A 26,403-nucleotide genomic window follows, 5' to 3' on the forward strand; every position below is an offset into this window, starting at 1 on the left:
CACCAGGAGAACAGTTTGTCTAGTGCAGCTGAGGAGTGAGGGTGTTGGACCGCTCTGCTCCTTCATTTATCAGTGAAATTCTTTTCGCTTAAGGACAGGAGAGTTTCTGTAACAGATTCTCACATTAGATCATCTCAAAGGTATTGCTTTTTAACGATGTCACGTGAAATGTGATGTTTACTTGATGTCCAATGTTTAATGGTTTGTTTTGATGTGTATTGAATACTAACATTTGAACATAAACGTCTGTGTATAATACTGACGTTAGAAGGTGTTTTACCGTTAGGACTATTATTTGTGTGTATGTACGGGATGTTTAGGATTTTAAACCAACGTTTCCCATGTATTTGCGTGCGCACACGCGCCAACTCGTCCTCTCAACGTAAAAAACGCAACCTATATGTTATGTAGCGTAACCTACTGTGACAAGTAACGGCCTACAAATTACTTTTTCTATGCATCGGATTTGATAGGTTAGGTTGCTTGGGTTTGTACGTTTCTAGTTAGGTGGTGTATTTTTGGAGGAGGCAAATCGAGAAAATGGGCTGCTGTGGAGGTAGACCACATATGAACCATGTTGAGTGCATGTATCAACGATATGCTCTTGTTTGTGTTTAATGAGTACTGTTTAATTTGGTCTTGTTTGTTTGTCTCGCACAGAAAAATGTTTTCCTTGATCCTTGATCTGTTATTCCGTCGGGTTTGAATATTTAGGGAAACTTGTGTGTAATATATACACACAAGGTCTGAAGTAGGTAGAATATAATTGTGTTAAGTGTTTACTGATTGCTGGACTTGATTTTTTGAGCTGTAGCTCCTTGCTGATGTCCAGTATTCTGTTATGTCGATTATTTCAGTGAAATAATCGACAGGTATAACGGCAACAGAAGAATGGACATCAGCGAGGCGCTTCACATCAAAAAATAAAGGCCAGCAATAGGCAACCAGTTAACACAATTACATTCTACCCACTTCAAGACCCCGAGCCAACACAGAGACAGGATAAAATGACTTAGGAACATAAGCAGCCACGAGAACATAAGCTGCCCATGTTGATGCATTTAATACCCTTTGTACTTTGAAAAAACTGGTTGACACTGGACAAATTAAAAGTTTATTTTTTCCAAAGTGTCAATCGGGAGAACAGAGTGAGAAACAAAGGGTTTAGTGAACAACTTTAGGGTTGTTCCCTTCCAGCCAAACTACCAAGCTGTTGATGTGCATGATTCATGAAGCTTAATTGTCTGTCCTCCATGCACTCAACCGAGGGAGCCGGGTTCATTCATCGGGCAAGGCAGAAATTATTGGGCACGTTTCATTTCACCTGATGCCTCGGTTCGTCAAGAAGTGAATAGCTACCTGGTAGTTTAGCAACTGTTGTGGGTAGTTGTAGGTAGGTTGCATCATGGGTAAAGGTCAGTAGTTGGTCTCGAGGGACGTTGTTGTTGTTTTCTACACTCGGCTTAAAGGAATAAAGTTCCAAGTAGCACGGGCTATGACGAACCCTGTAGTGGACTTACCTGACACAGAAGCGGGGCTGTAACTCGAGCTACAAGGACGGCAATAGGCCTATATTTACAGGCTTACTGTCCCCCACAATAAGCATTATTGGAATCTGACGGGTGAGTAGGAGGGGCCGGGGTGAGGAGCCAGGTATACACGGTCAGCGGCCCGCCCTCTCCACCATTCACAACGTTAATTCCTCCGAATCTAACCTAACCGAGGACTCACGAATAGAAAACGGGTTATCACGTCAATTTTGCAAGTCGCTATGATTTTTAGTAACTCGGTTTTTTGGCCTTATGGGTTTTATTCGTCAAAATACTAGATGGTATTGGAGAGGCCGGGATGTGAGACGCCCAGCTCGTTATGAACTGGACACGCACTCTTCTTGTCTTCACAAAATACACGATTTTGTGTGTTATTAATTCTCTAAAGATGTCTTTAATGAAGGAACACCTGGGCACGCCTTGTGTGGAATGACTCGAATACCGTACTGAATATTCATCATCCTTGGAGGGAGGGAGGTTGGTTGGTTGGTAGGTAATGGAGCCAGTAACCATCCTTCTAACATTATAATACTAATAGCAGCTATTTGGTCCAACATACAAAAATACTGTTGCAGCTGTTATGATCCCAGGCAACCGAAAAACGAGTCTCCCCTTTGAGAATTATTCTATCAAGCCTGACCTGACTAGGAAGTCGGAGATATACAGACATGAAGATTCATATGTAAAAATAATTGGGTAAATTTTACAGAGAGTTTAAAATATGGGCAGGGAAAAAGAAAATAGATAAATGACTGGTTATGAGATGTGGATAATTTGCTGGAGGCTCGCTTCGGGAGGGCTCTGACCCCACTTTAGTACCAGACATCGTGAGGGGAAGCTGCGCTCCGTGTGAGCTCCTGACAGGGAGGAACCCCTAGTGATATACCTTCAAGAGAAAGGAAGTGTGCAGACGTTCCAGCTGTGGAATCGAGCTGGGAACGTGAGGTCTCAAGTCCTGGATGGCAAGGAGAGTTTGTTAAGCCGCCCAGAGACATTATCGTGGGCCGTGGGAGCGCCCTGATCAGACTCCGTCAGAGGGAGAGCGCCCTCGACTAGACAATCTGTGGTAAGCACGATTTTAAGCCAGTTTATAGTGATTACATGTAGTTGGTCGTGTGCCCAGCGACAGTAGCGAATGTTCATTGATAAGTTAGACATGTTTTAGTAAGGCAAAAGGCCTCAAATAAGACGGTGAAGAGGAACGTCCTGGAGGACGAAGCGACGTCCGTCTCCTCTGAGTGCTGGCAGATGACTGAGGGACCCCAGCTCCTGGTGGGGTAGCTGCCTCGAGGGCTGCCTGGCCGGGCGGAGCATGGACCAGCCCAAACGGGGGAGTCCACTCTCACAGTATGAAGAGATCAGAGATATGTTAGGTGCAAACATATTGTGTGGATTATTTCGTTTATGTGTTTAAGGGGGAACGTTTTTATTGGCGTGTCAATGGGTTGCAGGTTTGTCTTTGGAAGAAGTTGCTGAGAACTTCGAAGCCAGCAGAGAAGGAGTAGTTGAAGAGACTCAAAGGCTGTTGAAGGAGTAGTGTACTCTGAGGAAGAGTAGCCCCACAGTGAAGAGTAGGTCCTCGAGCTGTGAGGAGAAGCAGTGAAGAGGAGTGTCACGTGCTTCTGTAATACCAGTGGCGAAACTCCAGTTCTGTTCGAGGAAACTTCATGGTGTAGCAGCCAGGAGAGCTGTGGAGGATCCTGGTAGATAAACCCAGAAGAACCTGAAGATGTCAAGGTGGTGAACTTCCAGAGGTGGAAGGGAAGTTCTGGTTGATTACTTGTAGGGAGTTGGTAGAGTGTTTGGTTGTCATTAGCGTGCAAGACGCAGTGAAAGGTGAGTGACAGTTTGCCATGTTTGTGCCAAGGAGTATTTATACTGAAGTATAGAGTTATAGTCGTAGGCTGGATTACCTGCAGAGATATACATATGTGTTCTAGGACTAATAGGGTGATCGATTGATCATTGTTGTATATCAAGGAATATTTATACTAATATTTATGTTATTGCAGCCATACACTGGTTTTCCTTGTATGTGTATATATATGTATTCTCTTGCTGATAGTGCAACATTGTGTTATAAGACTTGACCTACTTGGAGGTTGGTAGTATTAGGTGGTGAATCAGGAGATAGGATACCACTGGATAAGCAGATGATAGAGTTCTGATGGTGTTGGAGTGCAACCTGACTGAAATAGTATAGAGTGTAGGATTCATTATTATTATTATATGTGTGTATGTATTGTATATGTGCTTTGTCCAGTAAATGTATTCAAATTTGCTGGTGTTTGCCCTTGTCCTAGTGAGGCTTCCCAGGAAGTAGGAAAGGAGAGAGAGAGAACCAAGAACCACAGCTGTGGACAGGGTAGAATGGAAAACTAATAAGTCAAAGGGGATTGAGGAAATCATATCACATAAGGAGAGAGTGGGGAGTCACAGCGGCTCGAGTGGGTGTGTGCATGTGACAACGAGGCTAAGTATTGGAGCCGCATCCTCTAAACGTGTGACGTTGAGCCCCTCTCAAAGAGCCAGAAGCGCCCAGGGTGATCTCCTGGTAAAGTATAAGCACTCTACCGAGTTTTGGGTTGGGTTGTCCATAAAGAAGGATCAACGACACCACCCAACCCACAACATAATACAGCCAACAATGTTCATGTTTTGTAGTATTAGTCTTGTCGAGGGCACGAATAAAAAGCCCAAAACCAAACTTAAACATTCCTAAGCCTAGTGTAGCATGTACATGTACAATATTAGGCCTAAGATAGCGTATCTTAGGTCGATGATTGCTTGGTGAAGTCAGGTTAAATTCCTCGGTTACTTTTACGTTTTTAAGTAAGCCATTTGGGCTAATTCAGTAATTTAAAACGTGTACTTTTGGGTCCAAAGGTCCATTCTTGTACGTTTGAACAAATTGGTGTTGTAACTACTGTCATGACTGGAGGAGGGCTCGGGGGCAGGAGTAGGATCCCACACCTCACCATATTTCCACCGCTCTACGTCATTGCTATACTCTAAGTAAATCCAACCCAACAACTCTTTGAGTTTAGTTTACTTAAAGTTCAGTGCCTCTTGCCTGTCATCCTTTATGTATATTGGGACTACATTTGTTGTCTTCCATATTTCTGGTAGGTCTCCAGTGGCCTACCATACTCTATGGGGAGTGGCAAGCAAAGTACTTCTGCACACTCTTTCTGTAACCATGGCGAGATTCCGTCCGGACCAACAGCCTTTCTCACGTCCAGATCCAACAAATTCCTCTTAACCACATGTATGGTAATTTCGAACCCTTCTAAGGCCGCCTGGTTTACTGCCACCTCTCCTAGCGCAAGGACTTTACTTCATTCTATTGTGAATACCTCGTGGAATCTCTTGAGTTCTTCACACACACCTGTCATTCTCTGTGTATCTGTCCTCACCCGTTCTAAGTTTCATCACCTGTTTTTTCACTGTTGTTTTTCTCCTGATGTGACTGTGGAGCAGCTTTGTTTCGGTCTTGGCTTTATTTGCTATATCATTTTCATACTTTTTCTCTGCTTCTCTTCTCACACTGACATACTCATTCCTGGCTCTCTGGTATATCACTGCTTTCTGATGTTCTGTTATTTCGGAAGTTCTTCTACCCCCTTTTGATCACTTCCTATGCTTCCATACATGTCCTATTAAATCATGGATTCTTCTTTTGCTTCTCAATTATTTACTTTTGGGCCGGAATAAACCTGTTTACTGCTTCCTGACACTTCTGGGTGACATAATTCATCATGTCATGTACGGACTTCATTCTGAATTCTGTGTCCCATGGTATATCCTTTAGGAATGTTCTCATCTCATAATTTCCCTTTGGCACGTCAGCCACTTGCTTTCTAGTTCTTTTTGGAGGGAGATTACTCCTTGCTCTACCAGGTACTCAAAAATCAATACAATGTGATCACTCATTCCTATGGGAAATGTGTGTGTGTTCAGCCTATTCTCTTGATTTGCCACATCGTACACAATACAAAGAGTTAACCTGCAAGAACGAGCTGCCACAGGACTGGCTGCCACAGGACGGAGGTGTTGGAGGAAGTTCGTCATTGTCTGGCCCTGTTACTCGGAAGGCCCAGTGAGTCCCTCCACACGCAGTCACTTACCCAGTCATCTACCTACTTGCGTCTGCCTAATGCTGGTTCCGGAGATCAATGTCCTTACAGCCAACCGGTCTCTAACCAGGCCTCCTAGTTAATGGTTTGGTCAACTAGGATGTTAGGCGCCACTGCAGACAGTCTATATATTGATCAATTCTTTTCTCTTCTTGGGAATGAATAAACGGCCTTTCTTACTTGTAGTGCACAAGGAAGCATTAACTGGTATTGTGGAGGTGATGCTGAGGTAAGTTATCGTCTGGGGAGTGATGCTGAGGTAAGTTATCATCTGGTGAATGATGCTGAGGAAGGTGGTGGTCTGGGGAGTGATGCTGAGGACGGGGGTGGTCTGGTGAGTGATGCTGAGGACGGGGGTGATCTGGTGAGTGATGCTGAGGACGGTGGTGGTCTGGTGAGTGATGCTGAGGTAAGTTATCATCTGGTGAATGATGCTGAGGAAGGTGGTGGTCTGGTGAATGATGCTGAGGAAGGTGGTGGTCTGGGGAGTGATGCTGAGGACGGGGGTGGTCTGGTGAATGATGCTGAGGACGGGGGTGGTCTGGTGAGTGATGCTGAGGACGGTGGTGGTCTGGTGAGTGATGCTGAGGTAAGTTATCATCTGGTGAATGATGCTGAGGAAGGTGGTGGTCTGGTGAATGATGCTGAGGAATGTGGTGGTCTGGGGAGTGATGCTGAGGACGGGGGTGGTCTGGTGAGTGATGCTGAGGACGGGGGTGGTCTGGTGAGTGATGCTGAGGACGGTGGTGGTCTGGTGAGTGATGCTGAGGTAAGTTATCATCTGGTGAATGATGCTGAGGAAGGTGGTGGTCTGGTGAATGATGCTGAGGAAGGTGGTGGTCTGGGGAGTGATGCTGAGGACGGGGGTGGTCTGGTGAGTGATGCTGAGGACGGTGGTGGTCTGGTGAGTGATGCTGAGGACGGTGGTGGTCTGGTGAGTGATGCTGAGGACGGTGGTGGTCTGGTGAGTGATGCTGAGGACGGGGGTGGTCTGGTGAGTGATGCTGAGGACGGGGGTGGTCTGGTGAGTGATGCTGAGGACGGGGGTGGTCTGGTGAGTGATGCTGAGGACGGTGGTGGTCTGGTGAGTGATGCTGAGGACGGGGGTGGTCTGGTGAGTGATGCTGAGGACGGGGGGTGGTCTGGTGAATGATGCTGAGGACGGGGTGGTCTGGTGAGTGATGCTGAGGAAGTCGACCTCCACAGTCGGTGTGTCTGGGGTCGGCCTCCAACACCTGAACTCGTCAGCTCTGGCAGCAAGCAGACCAGCCAGTCCGCTCAATTAATCGGTCGCTTAATTTTACGTCATCTTATTCAACGTCACAAATGCAACCAATTAACATGAAATATCGGCTCATAAAAATATCCGTTTTCTATGCATCGGAGTCGATGGTTTAGATGGGTTGCTTGAATTCGTACGTTTCTGGTAAAGTAAAATTTTAGTTTTTACAATAGCAAATCAAGAAAACGGGCTGAGCAGCCGTAGGGTAAACACAGCCTATCGTCAAAACACGGCGTCGGGTTCACAGTTAAGTCAAATTGTGAATTATTAAAATCTGCATAAGTCAGCATTTGATATAGTATACTTAACGACGTTCTAAACTCGCAATGTACTTATTCACTTTCAATCACTATTGCTCTCTCTAAATCTACTTCACTATACCAAACCTACCTAAACCAACACAATATAGTATTAATCTATTTCCGAAATAAAATTTATTATACAATTTTCAGTAGGTTAGCTGCTATACAAGTCAAATGCTGACTTTAACTTCGTCAGATATCAATATGACTTTCAGCTTGGTCTAGAGCAGGGGTGGGGTGGGCTCTTGGCACGCAAACGACATTTTTCCGGCACCCGAAGCACAAAGCTCACTATAAAAAAATAATTAAATATATATTCAACTTCGCTGAATTGTATATAAAATGCAATTTTATTAAGTTGAGCGATACCAAATAAAATGCAATAAAGAAACAAACACTGATAACTGTTTAAGTATTAAGAATGAAACAAACATGACATGTTCACCAACTCGTCCTCCTAATAGCACATCGCATTTGGACGTATACTTTACATAAAGCCAAAAACTGTCATACAAGAAAATGATAGCTGCTCACGAAATTGACGTAATATTCCGTTTTCTGTTCGCGGTTCCTCTGGCAAGTTAGAATAAGACACTTTAGTACAATAGTTTTTTGATGTTAGAAACCCTCGTGAGAACGGGCCGATTTCTCAGCCATGTGTCTCTGCGATACACTGATTCACAAGTTTTGTCCCGTTTTGCTGGGCCACTCGCCAGGCGGCCACACGTCGACTGACTTCTGCACCATTACTGTAGGAAGGTGCATAATTGTAGTAACTTGATTTGCTTATCCACGAAACGAATTTCATAAAACCTGGGAGGTGTATTCAGTGTGGAAATTTGACATCATTTATTAACCCTTAACATAATATGTAAGAAAGGAGTTGCTGTTTTATGTTAAATAAATACTAAAATATAATTATCAAATACCTTAGTTAACCCTACTAAAAAACTTTTTATGGCGGGTCTACTAGAAAATGTTACATTGCCACGTCACCAATATTAAATTCACCCAAGAATAATATTAATAAATAATCTTTAAAACAGCAGTCTGTGGAATACGATGAATATTAAAAATCACTTTCCTGTGATCAACAGAATCATCTATAAACAAATATATTAAATAAACTAACTCCTCTCGAAATAAAAACCTAACCGTTCTGGACGCGTCCGGAGCAGGAAGGGAGGCGGAGAAGCCATTGTACAGAGACAACGCCATCAAGGTTGACTTCCCGTGAGGCGCACGCAGCGTAGTACTACATATTCCGGCACGTGAAATTGTGACGGCATGACACATTAGTAGCAACTTGACTAGTTTATCACGTTACACGCGACGACACCATAACCACATGGTCAACGAGGAGACAGTTTACATGATTCAGATGTGTCTATTGCTTGTTAACCAGGCTGCATTCTACAAAGACAGCTAAGCTTGTCCATATCTATATTATTAACCATTCTTGAAATCGTAGAATAGCCAGTAGTAACAAATTTATCAGTCAATTAATTTTGATTTGGTAGAACATATAGAAATAATCCAATTTGATCTTTAACAATCCAAGTTTGTAAAGGAGGCTACTAGTGGGATGAAATTGAAAATATACAGTACGCTCTCTAAAGAAATAATTTAATATCAAATTAAATTTAACTTATTTAATAAATAAATAAATGAATAACTAAACTGAATAAAATTTCTAGGTTTTCCCCATATTTCAGGGTAATTACGATAAGATTTTCTGAGCTGCTTAATTTTTATGTATTACTCATAAGGGATTAAGAATTAATCCCAGAATATAATAGTTTTTTTTTTTTATTGTGCTTTAGCCAAGTAAAACGACTGAGTGTGGGTGCTGGAATATATTTGGAAAACTTGAAAAAACTTATGGCTGATTAATCTGATATATATAAGAAAAAAAGATTCAGAATTATTGTTTAGTCTTTTGCTGATATTAGCATTTTTTACCTTCAATCGTGTGGCTGTATATGCCAGCGAGAATTGCATTTAAAGGCTAATAAAAAAAATAACCGTGCTATCAACAGGGAAGAACGACCATTATTAATTTCGGTAGTAAATTTTACATTCATGCAATCTTACACGACTTAAAATATTCACTCGTGGAATATACTTTGATTGTGCCGCACTAGTGTGATATTTGATTATTTGAAAAGTTCTCCCAATACTTAAGGCAGAAAATAATAACACGCTCCCCAAAATTTCGTTTGGTATGCGAGAAAATTTTGCATCAAAGATTTGGAGATTTTGGCGCGCACATTTAAAAAGGCTGCCCGCCCCTGTCTTAGAGGATGGGCTGAGGAAATGAGATGAACATATCAGTCAGCTAACTACTGTTACCTAACCATACAGCTCAAACTTTGGAGTTATTGAACCGTATGTCGTAAAGGTGCGCTTTGAATGATCACAAAGCAGATAATTAAAGTTCAATTGAACTTCCAAATTTGAAAGTCGGGACAGACGAAACGAAGTTCAGTGAGATTTTTTAGCTTATTAGATTTAACATTTTGTTCTTATTAATACATTTAGCCTTTAACTACTGTTAATAGATGTAGCCTTTGTGATATCGTTAGTAGATGTAGCATTTACCTGTTGTTAATACATTGTCTTTTCCTGTTGCTAACAGATTAATTTTTACTGTTGGTAACAGATTTAAGCTTTTTACTGTTAATACGAGAATAAATATATTGCTTTTAAGTCTGAAAATATATAATGTAATTATTCTGTCTCATCGCAGAAAAGTACATTGTTTTTATTGGGATTATGAATGTTCATCTTTTGCTCATACTCTCCTGATCTACCCAAGCTTCTAATTGACTTCCCTCGCCTTCATGAAAGTTATTTAATCTGATATTCTTGAATTTAATCAAAGTGTTCACTTACACAATATTCTTTAATGTTCTCTATTCCTTAATTATTCAAATGAACATTGTCACAATTTGCGTTGGAATAAATTAGTAGCAATATTTGAGTCTTTGAAATTCATCTTTAATTTAGGTGCGTGGTTTTCCTCCCAACAGAGATGGTGCACAATGGTTACAACAGAATTAACGCTATTAACGGAAACAATGGTAATAATGGCGAGGTAAATCTTGGTGGTGAGGACAGGAGGGCGCAGGCGCCGCACCTGGAGGCCTTGGCGGAGTCAGCGGTGTTGACGGTCCTGACTGAGGCCACAAAGAAGAGGTCTTGGCAGGGGAACAAGGCGCACATCACACACATAGTTCACGCCCACCTCCCTCACATCGTCCGCCAGCGTATGCAGGTGTGTGTTCGCCTCTACACTTGTTTTACTCTTAAGTTTTCTCTTTGCTTCCATATTTATCTCGACTCTTATTTTTCATTTCCGCTTTGTCCTCTATTTCCCGTTTCTGAAATATTCGCTTGTTCTCTCTTCATTATGTTCAATCTTGCGTGTCCTCAACTCTTCATAGCGTTCCCGTCCTCTTACTTAATTATTTTCATTTTCTCTTTTTTTACTTTCTTTTTCTTTCTATTTCTTTTACTTTTTATTTTTTCTTTCTTCTACCCAGTTTTAAATTAAAATTTTGGTGGTTAATCAGCAGCAGGAAAATATAATAAAAGCTGTTCATCAGACTTTTATTTAAGCCTGGTCCTTCTGTTTTTTTCAAGCCTGGTTCTTCTCTCTTTTTCAAGCCTGGTCCGTCTCTCTTTTTCAAGCCTGGTCCTTCTCTCTTTTTTTCAAGCCTGGTCCTTCTCTCTTTTTTTCAAGCCTGGTCCTTCTCTCTTTTTTCAGCCTGGTCCTTCTCTCTTTTTTTCAAGCCTGGTCCTTCTCTCTTTTTTCAAGCCTGGTCCTTCTCTCTTTTTTCAAGCCTGGTCCTTCTCTCTTTTTTCAAGCCTGGTCCTTCTCTCTTTTTTTCAAGCCTGGTCCTTCTCTCTTTTTTTCAAGCCTGGTCCTTCTCTCTTTTTTTCAAGCCTGGTCCTTCTCTCTTTTTTTCAAGCCTGGTCCTTCTCTCTTTTTTTCAAGCCTGGTCCTCTCTCTTTTTTTCAAGCCTGGTCCTTCTCTCTTTTTTCAAGCCTGGTCCTTCTCTCTTTTTTTCAAGCCTGGTCCTTCTCTCTTTTTTTCAAGCCTGGTCCTTCTCTTTTTGCCTTAACAGCTCCTTTCGAAGCCTAGGTTTATCATTTGCTTTATTGTAAGTTTGACTATATTTAATAGCAAGCAAATTTTATGCCGGGTGGTGAGTGAAGTTGGAGTTTCTCCTATGGTCTGCATCTTTGATTTCCTCGTCTGACTGGATTTAACAAAAAATTATGAAACATTTGATGCGTGTCAGGAGAGGAATGAGTAATTGCTGATGGAGTGTTCATTGAGCTGAGGGAAATGGCCAGTGGTGCCACCTTGATGTTTAGATTTCATCCGTTAATAACATATTTCTGATGTTCACGTGAGGACCGGCCTAGACGGGTCGAGGCTTGAGCTGACCCTTCACGGATCTCTACCCTGTCCAAAAGTCGGGATGGGATAATGGACAGGTGTTTCCAAATAGTGGAGCATACTCGAGGTGTGAGCTAACTTTATAATCAGAGGTGCAGCCACAGATGTCGAGCAGGTGCAGAAGCAGCCTGTGAGTCTTCATGGCCATTATATAAAATAATATTTGTCACCACCCCTCACTTTTATCTTCCCTCTCCTTTCTATCCTCTTTCAGCTTTCCTTTCTCTAGTATCCTGTTATTGTAGCGCGAAGGAAGGAAGCGGGACACGTTCGTGGCGCCACGGGTGTTGAAGACAAATTAAGCCGGGGGTTTTCTTTTAGATTTCATATTAAACACAAAAATTTTTTGCATTTAAGAAAACAGAAATTATCGGAAGCTAATAACTGCTAAAAGTGTCCAGTTATAGAAGAGAGAACATAAGAATGTGAAGAATGTTGATGATGGGGAAACTTTTGGCTAGCATTGCCGCGTCTCAAAATACTGCAGTGGCCTGCTTCTGTAGCGTCTTTTCCGGTAGAGACGTGTAGACATTACTGTAGCGGTTACGTAGAGATGTGTAAATATTACTGTAGAGACTTTTCATTAGAGACATGTAAACAATACTCTACTGTCTTGTCCTGTAGAGACTTCCATATTACTTGAGTGGTCACGTAGAGACTTGTAGATATTACTGTTGTAGTCTGGTAGAGACTTGTAAACATTGCTGTAGTGGTACTCAAGCGTCCTAACATGCACTGCCTGGCCCTGCACCTCCTTGACAACCTTTACAGTAAGAGGTCATCCGTAATCCACCTGTGCCAGTATTATGGTACTTGGTAACTTGGTTGAGCAGCTGCTGTTGCCGGCGTAGCGAAGGTCTGCAAGTGTGACTCGGCTGTCACCATGAAGCAGTGGGTGATGATGGCACTCCAGCGTCAGGTGCCACCATGAAGCAATGGTTTACCATGTCATTGACAACGTTAGCTTTGTAAACTCTCTATTTTGTCAGAATTGCACCAATCAGTAATATCCAGCAAGACATTGCAGCAACAAAAGGTATATATCGTGTCGACCTGTATTGACGGATGGCAGTTTAATTGTTGCAGAAGCTGTACAATGTGTATTTATATATATATATATATATATATATATATATATATATATATATATATATATATATATATATATATATATATATATATATATAAAATGCACCAAGTTGCAAGGCTGTTCATTTTAATATTGTGTTGCACGAGAAAGTTGCATATATTTTACAATTGCAGTTCTGGACACAAAATGTTGCATAAACCTGCTATGAATATTTGACGACTTGTAAATATTTTTGGTTGAGGAACGTAACTGGTGTTGTGAAAGAGCCTATTATTTTTGTGTTGCAGGAGAAGGAGTCTATTATTTATGTTACAGAAGCAATAACATATTGTCTGTGTTGCAGGGGTCTATTATCTTTGTGTTACAGAAGCATTAGCCTATTATTTCAGTGTTTCAGGAGCCAATTTTCTCTGTTACAGGAGCAGGAGCCTATTAGCTGTGTGTTACTGGAAGGGGAAGGGAATGTTACTGGAGCAGTAGCCTTTTGTGTGTGTTGCAGGAGCCAATTATATCTGTTGCAGGAGCATGAGGGTAATCAGAAAGTGTTGCAGAAGCATGAGGGTAATCAGAAAGTGTTGCAGGAGCATGAAGGTAATCAGAAAGTGTTGCAGGAGCGGGTGCTACGTGACTGGCGGGTGTACGACACAGTGAGTCTGAGGCTGCTGGATCTGCTCTTCTCTGCTACGACCACTTCTCTTCGTCTCGTCCACGTCAGGACCTTCTACCGCGACGACCTCATTAGTCTCCTGCCTCGCCTCGCCGGCCTCAGGGAACTGAGCTTTCAGGTGTGTGGGTGTTCGCTTCGTTAGGTGTGTGCTCAGTGTTTTGTGATTATTTCATTCATATGTGTCATTACCATCATGTATGTGCTACTTCATCCATGTTTTGTCGTCTAGATGAGTTCTTATCATCAAGGTGTGTGTGTTATCTTGTTTAGGTGTGTGTCCTCTCATCCGTGTCTGTGCGCGCGCGCGTGTGTACTCGCCTACTTGTGTTTGCGGGGGTTGAGTTTCGGCTCTTTGGTCCCGCCTCTCGACTGTCAAGGTTCCTAACTCTATTGGATTCAATCATATCTACACTTGAAATTGTGTATGGAATCTGCCTCCACCACATCACTGCTTAATGCAATCCATTTGTTAACTATTGACACTAAAACGTTCTTTCTATTGTCTATGGCTCATTTGGTTACTAAATTTCCACCTGCGTTCCCTAGTGTGTGTTTGTGTGTACTCGCCTATTTGTGTCTGCAGGATCGAGCATTGACTCTTGGATCCCGCCTTTCGAGCATCGGTTGTTTACAGCAATGACTCGGGTCCTATTTCCCTATCGTACCTAGTTTTAAAATTATGAATAGTATTTGCTTCCACAACCTGTTCCTTAAGTGCATTCCATTTTTCCACTACTCTCACGCTAAAAGAAAATTTCCTAACATCTCTGTAACTCATCTGAGGTTCCAGCTTCCACCCATGTTCCCTCGTTCTGTTACTATTCCGCGTGAACATTTCGTCTATGCCCACTGTCAATCCCCCCTGAGTATTTTATACGTTCCTATCATGTCACCCCCCCTCTCCCTTCTTTTTTTCTAGTGTCGTAAGGCACAGTTCCTTCAGGCGCTCCTTATACCCCATCCCTTGTAACTCTGGGACGAGTCTCGTTGCAAACCTCTGAACCTTTACCTGTTTCCTTATATGTTTCTTCAGATGGGTACTCCATGATGAGGCGGCATACTCTAAGACTGGCCTCAGGTAGGCAGTGTAGAGCCCCCTAAATGCCTCCTTACTTAGGTTTCTGAATGATGTTCTAACTTTTGGCAGAGTAGAGTACGCTGCTGTCGTTATCCTATTTATATGTGCTTCAGGAGATAGATTAGGTGTTACGTCCACGCCCAGGTCTCTCTCTCGCGTCGTTACAGGTAGGCAGTTCCCCTTCATTGTGTACTGACCTTTTGGTCTCCTATCACGTTATTTTCTGTGACTCTAAAAGTGCTCTGCTATCCTTAAATAACCCATCACAATGTATGTCGGAAGTAGCTTGTAATATTAAATGGAATGTAATTTTTGCCAATGACAATAACTATTGTATAAAATTTGTGTGAATCCCATCCCATGTTGGAGTTGGAAAACATGACTTTGTAGATCGATTGGCCAATGAGGCTTGCAGGAAAGAAAACATTGATTATGACTTTGGAATATCTAATGCAATTATTAGAACCATACAAATTAAAGAAATTAATTCAGATTTAGAAGAACTAAGAAATGTCCAGAGACCTGAAAGCTGCAGTATTAAAAGTTATGACAAGTTTTGTAATAATAGGTATTTGTATGGTCAGCACAGTAACCGGACCAGGCAATGTGATATAGTCATTGCGCGAATTCACCTTGGCTATAGACATATCTGGCAGGCACCAGAATATTCAGATTGTAAACTCTGTGATAAACCTTTAGTGCATTCACTATAACACTATATTGTTGAATGTGAAACCGTAAAGGACTTTAGACCTCCTGGCTTCTTGTACCACCAACTGAGTAACTATTTCATTGACTCAGGTGTCCTGGACGACATCCTAACAATTTACCCAAAACTTGCTTGTCCATTTTAAAGAATGAAGAACGATTTTTATTTATATTACTTCTAAGCTGCATCACTTACGAACCCATTCCTGCCCTTGTGTGGCAGTGCACAATAGAAAGTGGTTTTCATATATCCATACATTAAAACATTGATTGTAATATGATATATATGTACTTCCGCCTACAGTTTAGACCTATTGTCTTATGTATGACCCTCTGTCCTGTGTGACAGAGAATACCAGCATTATCCTCACTTTAATAAGACTTAATCGAAATCCTCAGATTAGGCAAATTGTAATTAATTTTCTCAATAAAGATGTTATTAATAAATTAATAGTCCCATTTCCATAACTTTGCGTTTGCTCGTGTGTGTTGTATTCAGTTGTATTCACCTAGTTGTACTTGCGGGGGTTGAGCTCTGCTCTTTCGGCCTGCCTCTCAACTATCAATCAACTGTTTCTACTACTACTACTATTTTTTTTCTCCATCTCACACACACACACACCAGGAAGCAGCCCGTGACAGCTGACTAACTCCCAGGTACCTATTTACTGCTAGGTAACAGGGGACATAGGGTGAAAGAAACTCTGCTCATTTGTTTCCGCCTCCACTGGGAATCGAACCCGGAACCTTAGGACTACGAATCCGAAGCGCTGTCCTCTCAGCTGTCAGGCCCCTAATTTGCCACTTGACGCTCCAAGGACTTAATTTATCTAGATCAATTTGAAGGGCATGACAATCGTCTGAGTCTCCTATCTTCCCCGGTATCTTGGCATCATCCGCAAACATGTTCATATAATTCTGTATTCCTTTTGGTAGATCGTTTATTTAGACGATGATCATTACTGGTGCAAGAACTGAACCATGTGGTACTCCAATAGTAACACTCCTCCAGTCAGGTATATCGTCTCAGACATATGAGGGCGGTGATCAGTCAGTTAGAAAAATTTTCATCTATGTCGGAAGTATGTCACTCCTCCAGCATGTTCTAGTCTCAAGAACAGCCTCTTTTGTGGGATTCTGCCAAAAGCCTTTTCTTTAAGTTCAGATAGACACAGTCAAACTAACCATCTCTTTCCTGTAGTATCAATGTGGCTCTATCATAAAAACTAAGTAGATTTGTTACTCAGCATCTTATGTTCGAAAATCATACTGTCTGCTGCGTTATTATGTCATAACTCCAGGTGTTCTACCCATTTGGCTTAACTATTGTTTGTATTGTTTTGCCTACCACGCTTGTTAATGACACGGGCCTATAATTTAGAGGGTCAACTCGGCTATCATTTTTATAGATTGCAAGTTGTGTGTGTGTGTGTACTCACCTATTTGTGCTTGCGGGGGTTGAGCTATTGCTCTTTGGTCCCGCCTCTCAACAGTCAATCAACTGGTGTACAGGTTCCTGAGCCTACTGGGCTCTATCATATCTACATTTGAAACTGTGTATGGAGTCAGCCTCCACCACATCACTGCCTAGTGCATTCCATTTACTAACTACTGACACTGAAAATATTCTTTCTAATGTCTCTGTGGCATTGATTGTGTGTGAGGGGGTGGGGGAGGGGGGGACATCAGCGTGCGTGTGCAGACATCTGTAACAGGGTAATCTAATATTCAGCATCATGAGATAAACTGAAGTAACGCTCAGCTTAAGGTAAGACGATACACCCCCCCCCTCCCCCACCCCCAACGCCACAACTACCATCTCCTTGTTCGGTTGGAACTAGCCCAAACTAGCACTGAAGCTTAGAAAACCAAACTTAACGTAATTTTTGGTGCAATAAATTATTCCTGTGTGGCTCATTACATCTCTTGTTAAGGTTGACGGGGCTGTTGGTACATGTCTGTGTGGTCGCAGGACTCCACCTGGACGCTGAGCCAACGGCAGCTGGGGCTGGCTGCTCACGCCCTCACCACCATGGTGCATCTCCGTGTCCTGAAGCTGCAGTACTGCGGCCACAACCTCCTGCTGGCCACCCTCGGCGCCCACTGCCCCAACCTTCAGGTGTGTGTGTGTGTGTGTGTAAGGGGGGGGGAGTATTTACTCTGTCTGCAGGATCAAGCTGTTAGATCTTGGACCTCGCCTTTCTAACAAATGGCTGTCTAATCTGCTGTCTCCCGACCCATATTACTTTCTCTCTCTCTCTCTCTGTAAAGAATCCTTCAGAACCTTGTATACCACATATGTAAGACCAATCAGAGAGTATGCAGCCCCAGCATGGAGCCCGTACCTAGTCAAGCACAAGACGAAGCTGGAAACCGTTCAGAGATATGCCACCTAGACTAGTCACAGAACTAAGAGGCATGAGTTATGAGTTATGAGGACAGGCTGCGTGAACTGCACCTCACGTCGCTGGAAGACGGTAAAGCTCGGGGAGACATGATCACCACATACAAAATTATCAGGGAAATTTACAGGGTAGACAAGGATGAATTATTTAACATGGGTGGTACACGCACAAGGGGACACAGGTGGAAGCAGAGTACCCAAATGAGCTACAGAGACATTAGAAAGAACGTTTTCAGTGTCAGAGTAGTTAGTACATGGAATATACTAGGAAGTGATGTGGTGGAGGCTGACTCCATACACAGTTTCAAATGTAGATATGATAGAGCCCAGTAGGCTCAGGAATCTTTACATCAGTTGATTGATGGTTGAGAGGTGGGACCAAAGAGCCAGAGCTCAACCCCCGCAAGCACAACTAGGTAAGTACAACTAGGTAAGTACAGAGGAAGCAGCCCGTTAAAGCTGTCTAACTCCCAGGTACCTACCTACTGCTAGGTACCAGAGGCATCAGGGTGAAAGAAACTCTGCCCATTTGTTTCTGCCATCGCCGGGGATTGAACCCGGACCCTAGGATTAAGTCCATAGCGCCCTCCACTCTGCTATCAGGGCCCCCCCCCCCCACTGTTTTTTTTTTTTTGTGTGTGTGTACTCACCTAGTTGTACTCACCTAGTTGTGCTTGCGGGGGTTGAGCTCTGGCTCTTTGGTCCCGCCTCTCAACCGTCAATCAACAGGTGTACAGATTCCTGAGCCTATTGGGCTCTATCATATCTACATTTGAAACTGTGTATGGAGTCAGCCTCCACCACATGACTTCCTAATGCATTCCATTTGTCAACCACTCTGATACTAAAAAAAGTTCTTTCTAATATCTCTGTGGCTCATTTGGGCGCTCAGTTTCCACCTGTGTCCCCTTGTGCGTGTGCCCCTTGTGTTAAATAGCCTGTCTTTATCTACCCTATCAATTCCCTTGAGAATCTTGAATGTGGTGATCATGTCCCCCCCTAACTCTTCTGTCTTCCAGCGAAGTGAGGTTTAATTCCCGTAGTCTCTCCTCGTAGCTCATACCTCTCAGCTCGGGTACTAGCCTGGTGGCAAATCTTTGAACCTTTTCCAGTTTAGTCTTATCCTTGACTAGATATGGACTCCATGCTGGGGCTGCATACTCCAGGATTGGCCTGACATATTTGGTATACAAAGTTCCGAATGATTCTTTACACAAATTTCTGAATGCCGTTCGTATGTTGGCCAGCCTGGCATATGCCGCTGATGTTATCCTCTTGATATGTGCTGCAGGAGACAGGTCTGGCGTGATATCAATTCCCAAGTCTTTTTCTTCCTCTGACTCCTGAAGATTTTCCTCTCCCAGATGATACCTTGTATTTGGCCTCCTGCTCCCTTCACCTATCTTCATTATATTACATTTGGTTGGGTTAAACTTTTTACAACCACTGGTTCGACCATTCCTGCAGTTTGTCTAGGTCTTCTTGAAGCCTCAAACAGTCCTCTTTTGTCTTAATCCTTCTCATAATTTTGGCATCGTCTGCAAACATTGAGAGAAATGAATCTGTACCCTCCGGGAGATTATTTACATATATCAGAAACAAGATAGGACCTAGTACAGAGCCCTGTGGGACTCCACTGGTGACTTCACGCCAATCGGAGGTCTCACCCCTCACCGTATCTCTCTGCTTCCTATTGCTTAGGTACTCCCTTATCCACTGGAGCACCTTACCAGCTACACCGGCCTCTCTCTCCAGCTTATGTACCAGCCTCTTATGCGGTACTGTGTCCAAGGCTTTCTGACAATCCAAGAAAATGCAGTCCGCCCAGACCTCTCTTTCTTGCTTAATCTGTGTTACCTGGTCATAGAATTCTATTAAGCCAGTCAGGCAAGATTTACCCTTCTCTCCAGATGTGCTACCAGGTTTTTCTCAAGATCTTCTCCATCACCATGCATGGTATACAAGTCAAGGATACTGGCCAGTAGTTCAGTGCCTCTTGCCTGTCGCCCTTTTTGTATATTGGGACCACATTCGCCGTGTTCCATATTTCTGGTAGGTCTCCCGTCTCCAGTGACCTACTATACACTATGGAGAGCGGCAAGCAAAGTGCCTCTGCACACTCTTTCAGTACCTATGGCGAGATCCCGTCTGGACCAACAGCCTTTCTAACATCCAGGTCCAGCAGGTGTCTCTTGACCTCCTCTCTCGTAATTTCAAACTCTTCCAAGGCCGCATGGTTCACTTCCCTTTCTCCTAGCACAGTGACCTCACCTTGTTCTGTTGTGAAGACCTCTTGGAACTTCTTGTTGAGTTCATCACACACCTCTTTGTCATTCTCTGTATACCTGTCCTCGCCTGTTCTAAGTTTCACTACCTGTTCTTTCACTGTTGTTTTCCTTCTGATGTGACTGTGGAGTAGCTTTGGTTCGGTCTTGGCTTTGTTTGCTATATCATTTTCATAACTTTTCTCTGCTTCTCTTCTCACCCTGACATACTCATTCCTGGTTCTCTGGTATCTCTCTCTGCTTTCTGGTGTTCTGTTATTCCGGAAGTTCCTCCATGCCCTTTTGTTCAGTTTCTTTCCTTCCATACATGCCCTATTATACCATGGATTCTTCTTTTGCTTCTCGGATTTTTGCTTTTGGGCCGGGATGTATCTACTTACTGCCTCCTGACACTTTTGGGTGACATAGTCCATCATATCTTGTACAGACTTAGCTCTCAGGTCTGTGTCCCAAAGTATTTCCTTTAGGAAGCTTCTCGTCTCCTCATAATTTCCCATTCGGTATGCCAGCCTTTTGTTTCCCAGTTCTTTTTTTGGGGGGATAATTCCTAGCTCAACCAGGTACTCAAAGTTCAATACACTGTGATCACTCATTCCCAAGGGCGCTTCCATCTTGACTTCCCTTATATCCCACTCATTTCGGGTAAATATCAGATCAAGCATTGCTGGTTCATCCTCTCCTCTCATTCTTGTTGGATCCTTGATGTGCTGGCTTAGAAAGTTTCTTGTTGCCACGTCCAGCAGCTTAGCTCTCCATGTTTCTGGTCCTCCATGTGGGTCTCTGTTCTCCCAATCTATCTTCCCATGGTTGAAGTCTGTCATGATTAGTAGTCCAGATCCATTCCTGCTAGCAACAGAAGCTGCTCTCTCTATTATGTTAATGGTGGCCATATTGTTTCTATCATATTCCTGTCTGGGTCTTCTGTCATTTGGTGGCGGATTATATATGACTACGATTATAATTTTTTGCCCTCCAGTTGTTATTGTTCCTATTATGGAACCTTCAGTGACTACCTTGAAGGTAGTCACTGAAACCTTCAGTGACTATCTTCACACACACACACACACACACACACTGTGTGTGTGTGTGTGTGTGTGTGTGTGTGTGTGTGTGTGTGTGTGTGTGACAATGTTTTTCATAGGAAAAGTAAATTGTAAGCACATTGAAGTGAATTTAGATGAAACATGATCATTGGCTATAACAATGAATAAACCGAAAAAGTTTTGAAGAAACATTGACTCAGAGTCGGGGTGAGAATAGCTTGAGCAATATCATCCCTCTCCTATTTAAGTTTCAATTGGCTCAGAGCAGCACGAGCATTGCCACAGTAACCAACATAGGGGGTCCGGTGGGGCGTTCATTCCCCACCTGACTTGAACACTCGTTTTCACAGGTAGTGGATGTGCTTGGTTCCCAGGGCGTTGACGACGAAGGCGTATGGGGCCTGGTGACCGTCAACCACGCCTACTATAACACCCTTGCACGCCACGCCCTCGCACACTCCCCAAAGTCCTACAACAACAGTCTCAACGTCAGCCCAGGCGGATGCTGGATCCTTGCCTTCAGGAGCCTTGCCTCTAAGATGCTGATGAAAATGGTGCCAAGCAAAGCCCATTCCATGCAGGTACCCAACTCCACCATACCATATCCTGTCGTACCTCATTCTACTACCATCCACCGTCCTCCACCAAATCCCCCTCCCTCTCCTCAATCACGAACCCCACTTCCCTCTATTACTCCACTGCTCTCAGCTTCCCCATTACTGCACCCTCCCTTTCCTTCCCTATACCCGACTATCTCCAATTATTCAGCGCTCTCATTACAAACAGAAATCACAATAGCGTGATGCATTAAATGAACTAATCCACAATGGCCGTGATGAGGGTTCGAACCTACGTCCGAGAGGATCCTAGACGTGCCTTAATTAACTTTGCTATGACATGGTAAAAGAATTGCAACCGGGAGTTCAACTGACCTCACACGGATCCTACAATCTGAGACACAAACAAGGGTTTTACGCAATTTCCCTATGCACCTGGGCTCTGTCAATCATCACTGCCCTTGTGAATTTGTTCATTTGGTGCATCACGCTATTGTGATTTCTGTGTAATGAAGTAAGGGCGAAGAGGTAGAACAGCTTATTTACAGCGCTCGGGTGCATGGGGGAATTGTGTAAAATCCTGGTTTGTGTCTCGGAGAGACTGCAGGATCCTTGTGAGGTCAGTTGAACTCCCGGTTGCAATTCTTTTACCATGTCACAGTAAAGTTGATTAAGGCACGTCTAGGACCCTCTCGGACGTAGGTTCGAACCCTCATCACGGCCCTTGTTGAATTTGTTCATTTACACTAATCCCAGATGACGACCATGTAGGTGGCGATAGGAGTCTCTGTCGATGTTAGTGGATAAGTATCATTCTGATGGTAATAATTAGGTAAACCAAGATTAAAATTAACAGTCAGAAAACAGTTGTTTACCCTTAGGTGAATAACGCTGATACGAAGGTGGAAGAAGATGAGAGTAATGGTGAGGATACGAGCACCAAGACTGGCTGGGGAGTGAAGACTGTTGGAGAGAAGCAGGACCAAGAGGCTGTGATGTGGAGTCTCTGTTGCTCCACTTTGGCGTTCCTGGACCTCCGCTCTACTGGTGTTACGCAAGCCGGGGTCACCATGCTCACCCAAGCCCTGCCAGTCCATGCCCGATTGGCATACGATGCTCACATCCGCCCGGCATTCGATGTACGTGCTCAACTTGAACCAGTTTCCCAAACCTGTCCGGCATCTAATGCCCACACCCGTCTGACGTCGCCTGCAAACAACCACCGGACACCGGAAGCTGACACCCCCCGGACAACAGAAAGCCACAACACACACAACACAGACACCCATGACAACACCCATCTTGCCAGCGAGGTCCAGGCAGCAGTAGCCAGGATGGTACAGATACCCTTGTCTGCATTATAGACGACTACCCCTGGATGGTGTTGAAGCCACACTTGGCACACCGGGCCTGCAGCCCCACACTACCTTCAGCCACACACGGTCACAACTATACTACACTTACTGACACGTTGGACGAGGCTTGACTGGTTTTCATTAGTTCGAGCCAGGTCCAGTTTCATAATTATGCTCGGGAAACAGCATCACCTCTTAGATATTTCCCTCAGCCACACTTGAACATAGCATATCTTCCCTAGTTCCTGTGTTCCACACATTGAATAAACTGACTGAACTACGAAGTGGAGTTGTAGAGAAGGGCTATATACACGGCTTCAAATGTAGATTTGATGGGTCAGGAACCTTTACACCAGTCAGTTGGAGTCTCAAAAGTGGAGTAGAAGGTGAAGCTCGGCTCTGGTAATCATAGCGTGTTAGTTAACACATCCACGCATGTACACACATGCGCACACATGGGGTAATACATGGACAGTCTGATAACATCTTTTGGAACAGCTGTGTATATGTTTTCAGTCTCTCCTGCTCACTCTTCCTATCTGTCTTGCGAGCTGCCGTTCTTCCCGTCTCGGTCTCTCTCTTTACCATGAACTTGCTATCTTATCCTTTTACTATTTATCTCTATGCTATCTCTCGTTCTTCCTGTCTCTCGACGTCCTCATATGAAGTGTTTTTCATTTTAATATCATGACCGTCATCCTACATTGTTTCATTTGTGTGTTTCTCAGATCCTCAAAAATCAGGGGCCAGATTCACAAAGCAGTTACGCAAGTACTTACGAACCTGTACATCTTTCCTCAATCTTTGACAACTTTGTTTACATTTATTAAACAGTTTACACGCATGAAAACTTCCCAATCAACTGTTCTTATTGTTATAAACAGCCTCTTGATGCCTCGGAGCTCATTAACTGTTTATTAATTGTAAACAAAGCCACCAAAGATTGAGAGGATGTACAGGTTCGTAAGTGCTTGCGTAACTGCTTCGGAAATCTGGCCCCAGGTCGTTCTTCTTCCAAAATTATGTAATGTTTCTTAATAAATGATTATTTGTTGATGTTCATGAACCATTACTTTGCGGTCACTTGTCCCTCGATAGAATTCTTGGTGATTCGGATTCTTTTGATATCGTTCGCCTGATGCATTTCTGTTTTCGTATTAGCACCCTTGGTGATATTTAGCGCCCTCTGATTATTTCGCTCATTTGATGGTGCTACATAGCCTTCCCGGTTTGGTGCCTTCTTTTGATAATTAATTACTTACTCATGAACCATTATCACTTATATATATGTTCGCCCATTTAAAAACTCTCCTTTTCAACAATGCGTTATTCAGTTGTGGTGTGTTAATGTAGGTTGTGGTATTTCTTAATTCTGTGTTGCAAGGTGCAAAAGTAAATGAAGTGATCTACTTAAACGGCTTATACAATATATTATTTTTTAAGTATGTATTTTGTTTAACCTACATTGGTGTTGTTTATACTTTTTCTCTCGTACTTAATTTCTATGTTTCGGTATAGCCAACTATTGTTAATACTAGTAGTGTAAGATGAGTTAGGAGAGAGCCTTCTGCTTGTCTATTCCCACTTCATCATTTCAGATTGGATTTCTACCAATGATTCAGAATGTTGTGGATTCCTTCACATTGGCCTGCAGGAAAATGATAGTTGACGCCCTTGCTAAGGCTGCAGTTAAAACTCAAGATTCCGTTCAACATTGTATCTATCAAATAGGCCCTTTAATCAATGCATAAAAGTTCGTTATAAGGCAAATAGAACACTGGAATTTATTTATTGAAGGGGGCCTGACAGCTGAGTGGACAGCGTCCGGGATTCGTAGTCCTAAAGTTCCGGGTTAGATCAACGGCGAAGCGGAAACAAATGGACAGTTTTTCACCCTGATGCCCTGTTCACCTAGCAGTAAATAGGTACCCCAGAGTTATACAGTTGCTAGGGGCTGCTTCCTGGGGATATGTAACAAAAAGGAGGCCAGGTCGAGGACCGGGCCGCGGGACGCTAAGCCCCGAAATCATCTCGAGGTAATCTTGAGCTCATCTTGATGATTTCGGGGCTTAGTGTCCCCGTGGCCCGATCCTCGATCAGGCCTTCACCCTCAGGAAGCAGCCCGTGACAGCTGACTAACATCCAGGTACCTATTTTACTGCTAGGTAACAGGGGCATAGTGAAAGAAACTCTGCCCATTGTTTCTCGCCGGTGCCCGGGATCGAACTCGGGACCACAGGATCACAAGTCCAGCGTGCTGTCCTCTCGGCCGACTAACTCCCTTCAAAGGTAACCTGAAGATTAGTAATAGAACACCTGGTGTTGGGTCAATTGGTTTTCTGTAGTTACCTTCATTCTTATGTTCATAATAGAAGTAGGATCCCTTAATTGTTTCAAGCGTATCTTGAAACTATATCATCATTACCTAGCCTTAAAACCTTACATTTGTCAGCATTAAACTGCATCTGCCAATCTTTTGACCATTTCAAAACCCAATTTAGATCGTCTTGAAGTGATAGCGAGTCTTTCCATGTTTATTTCCCTCCAGATTTTTGTATCAGGAAATTTGGAATATTGTTGCTGAAACCTGAATCTAAATCATTTATATATATTATGAATACCAGAGATCCCAGAACAGAGCCTTGAGGCACTCTACTTACAACATTTTCCCACTCTGACTTAACCCCCATTTATACCAACTCTAAGTTTCCTTTGGTATAGCTATATTAGTATATTATTAGTATAGACATAGCATAATGTTCCTAGTAGATAATCTTGGTATAGACCAAAAGCCGTCTGTTTTCTGTTTTTTATATTCTTTATAGTTCTCGATTATTACCTCTTTTTTTGGTATATTTAGCAAGTGTTTAATGAACAGTTAGTTTGTCTGTAGAGATGAATCCCTAAATTATAGTGCTGTAACTAAGAACAAAGTATTCAATAAATGTGAAATTTTAAGTTAAACATTTAAAACAATGGTCTCTTAGAAGAATTTGTTTTCGACTTTTACCTTAACATGAATTCCAATTTGCCTACTGATGATCCTAGACGCGCCTTAGTCGACTGCGTCACGACATAAGTTCTTAATAGATTGCGCGCTGGACGTAAGTTCGAACCCTTATCACGGCCCTTGTGGATTTGTTCATTTGATGTATCACGCTATTGTGATTTGTGTGTAACGTTAATTCAACGTTGAATCAGTGTTTATTCAACGTTAAATTAACGTTAATGAAGGTTGATTCAACATCGAACCAACAACACCACTCTTGGTTTCTGTGGCCGCTGGGAAATGGTTGATGATGTGAGATGAAGACTTCAGGGGCAAAGCTAGACTTATTTACTGGGTTCAGAGATCTACGTGACTCAGTGATAGATATCACACTGACACCCACTATCTGTTAATTTGCATCTGATATAGAGATTCTGGTGATATAGTTGTCAAATTAAGAGTTTTCAAGGTCACGGATTCAAGCTGTGA

The 26,403-nt window shown here is 43.0% G+C and overlaps 2 protein-coding genes across 5 annotated transcripts in view; both read left to right on the forward strand.

The window, feature by feature from the left end:
• Positions 1 to 25,397, forward strand: LOC138353155 (uncharacterized). 4 transcript variants are annotated; one of them, XM_069306019.1, is made up of 6 exons: positions 1 to 140; positions 10,303 to 10,547; positions 13,440 to 13,613; positions 17,254 to 17,400; positions 21,364 to 21,594; positions 24,524 to 25,397. In XM_069306019.1, the coding sequence occupies exons 2-6, from the start codon at positions 10,305 to 10,307 to the stop codon at positions 24,674 to 24,676; spliced, it is 948 nt and encodes a 315-aa protein (XP_069162120.1). In that variant the 5' UTR covers positions 1 to 140; positions 10,303 to 10,304; the 3' UTR covers positions 24,677 to 25,397. The 4 variants fall into 4 exon arrangements, with proteins under 4 accessions (XP_069162120.1, XP_069162117.1, XP_069162119.1 ...); XM_069306016.1 differs by lacking the exon at positions 24,524 to 25,397 and adding an exon at positions 22,452 to 24,367; XM_069306017.1 differs by lacking the exons at positions 1 to 140; positions 24,524 to 25,397 and adding exons at positions 8,545 to 8,703; positions 22,452 to 24,367.
• LOC138353262 (uncharacterized) overlaps positions 1 to 26,403 on the forward strand; it is a 472,768-nt gene that overhangs the window by 136,204 nt on the left and 310,161 nt on the right. The gene's annotated exons all lie outside the window — the stretch shown is intronic.

This window comes from Procambarus clarkii, chromosome 56 (genome assembly GCF_040958095.1).
Source record: "Procambarus clarkii isolate CNS0578487 chromosome 56, FALCON_Pclarkii_2.0, whole genome shotgun sequence".
NCBI lineage: Eukaryota > Metazoa > Arthropoda > Malacostraca > Decapoda > Cambaridae > Procambarus > Procambarus clarkii.

Coding starts and splice junctions, on each gene's coding strand:
- LOC138353155 (XM_069306016.1), top strand. CDS start 10,305: ATGGTGCACAATGGTTACAACAGAATTAACGCTATTAACGGAAACAAT. Junction 10,548..13,439: donor TCGTCCGCCAGCGTATGCAG/GTGTGTGTTCGC, acceptor AAAGTGTTGCAG/GAGCGGGTGCTACGTGACTG. Junction 17,401..21,363: donor CCCACTGCCCCAACCTTCAG/GTGTGTGTGTGT, acceptor TCGTTTTCACAG/GTAGTGGATGTGCTTGGTTC.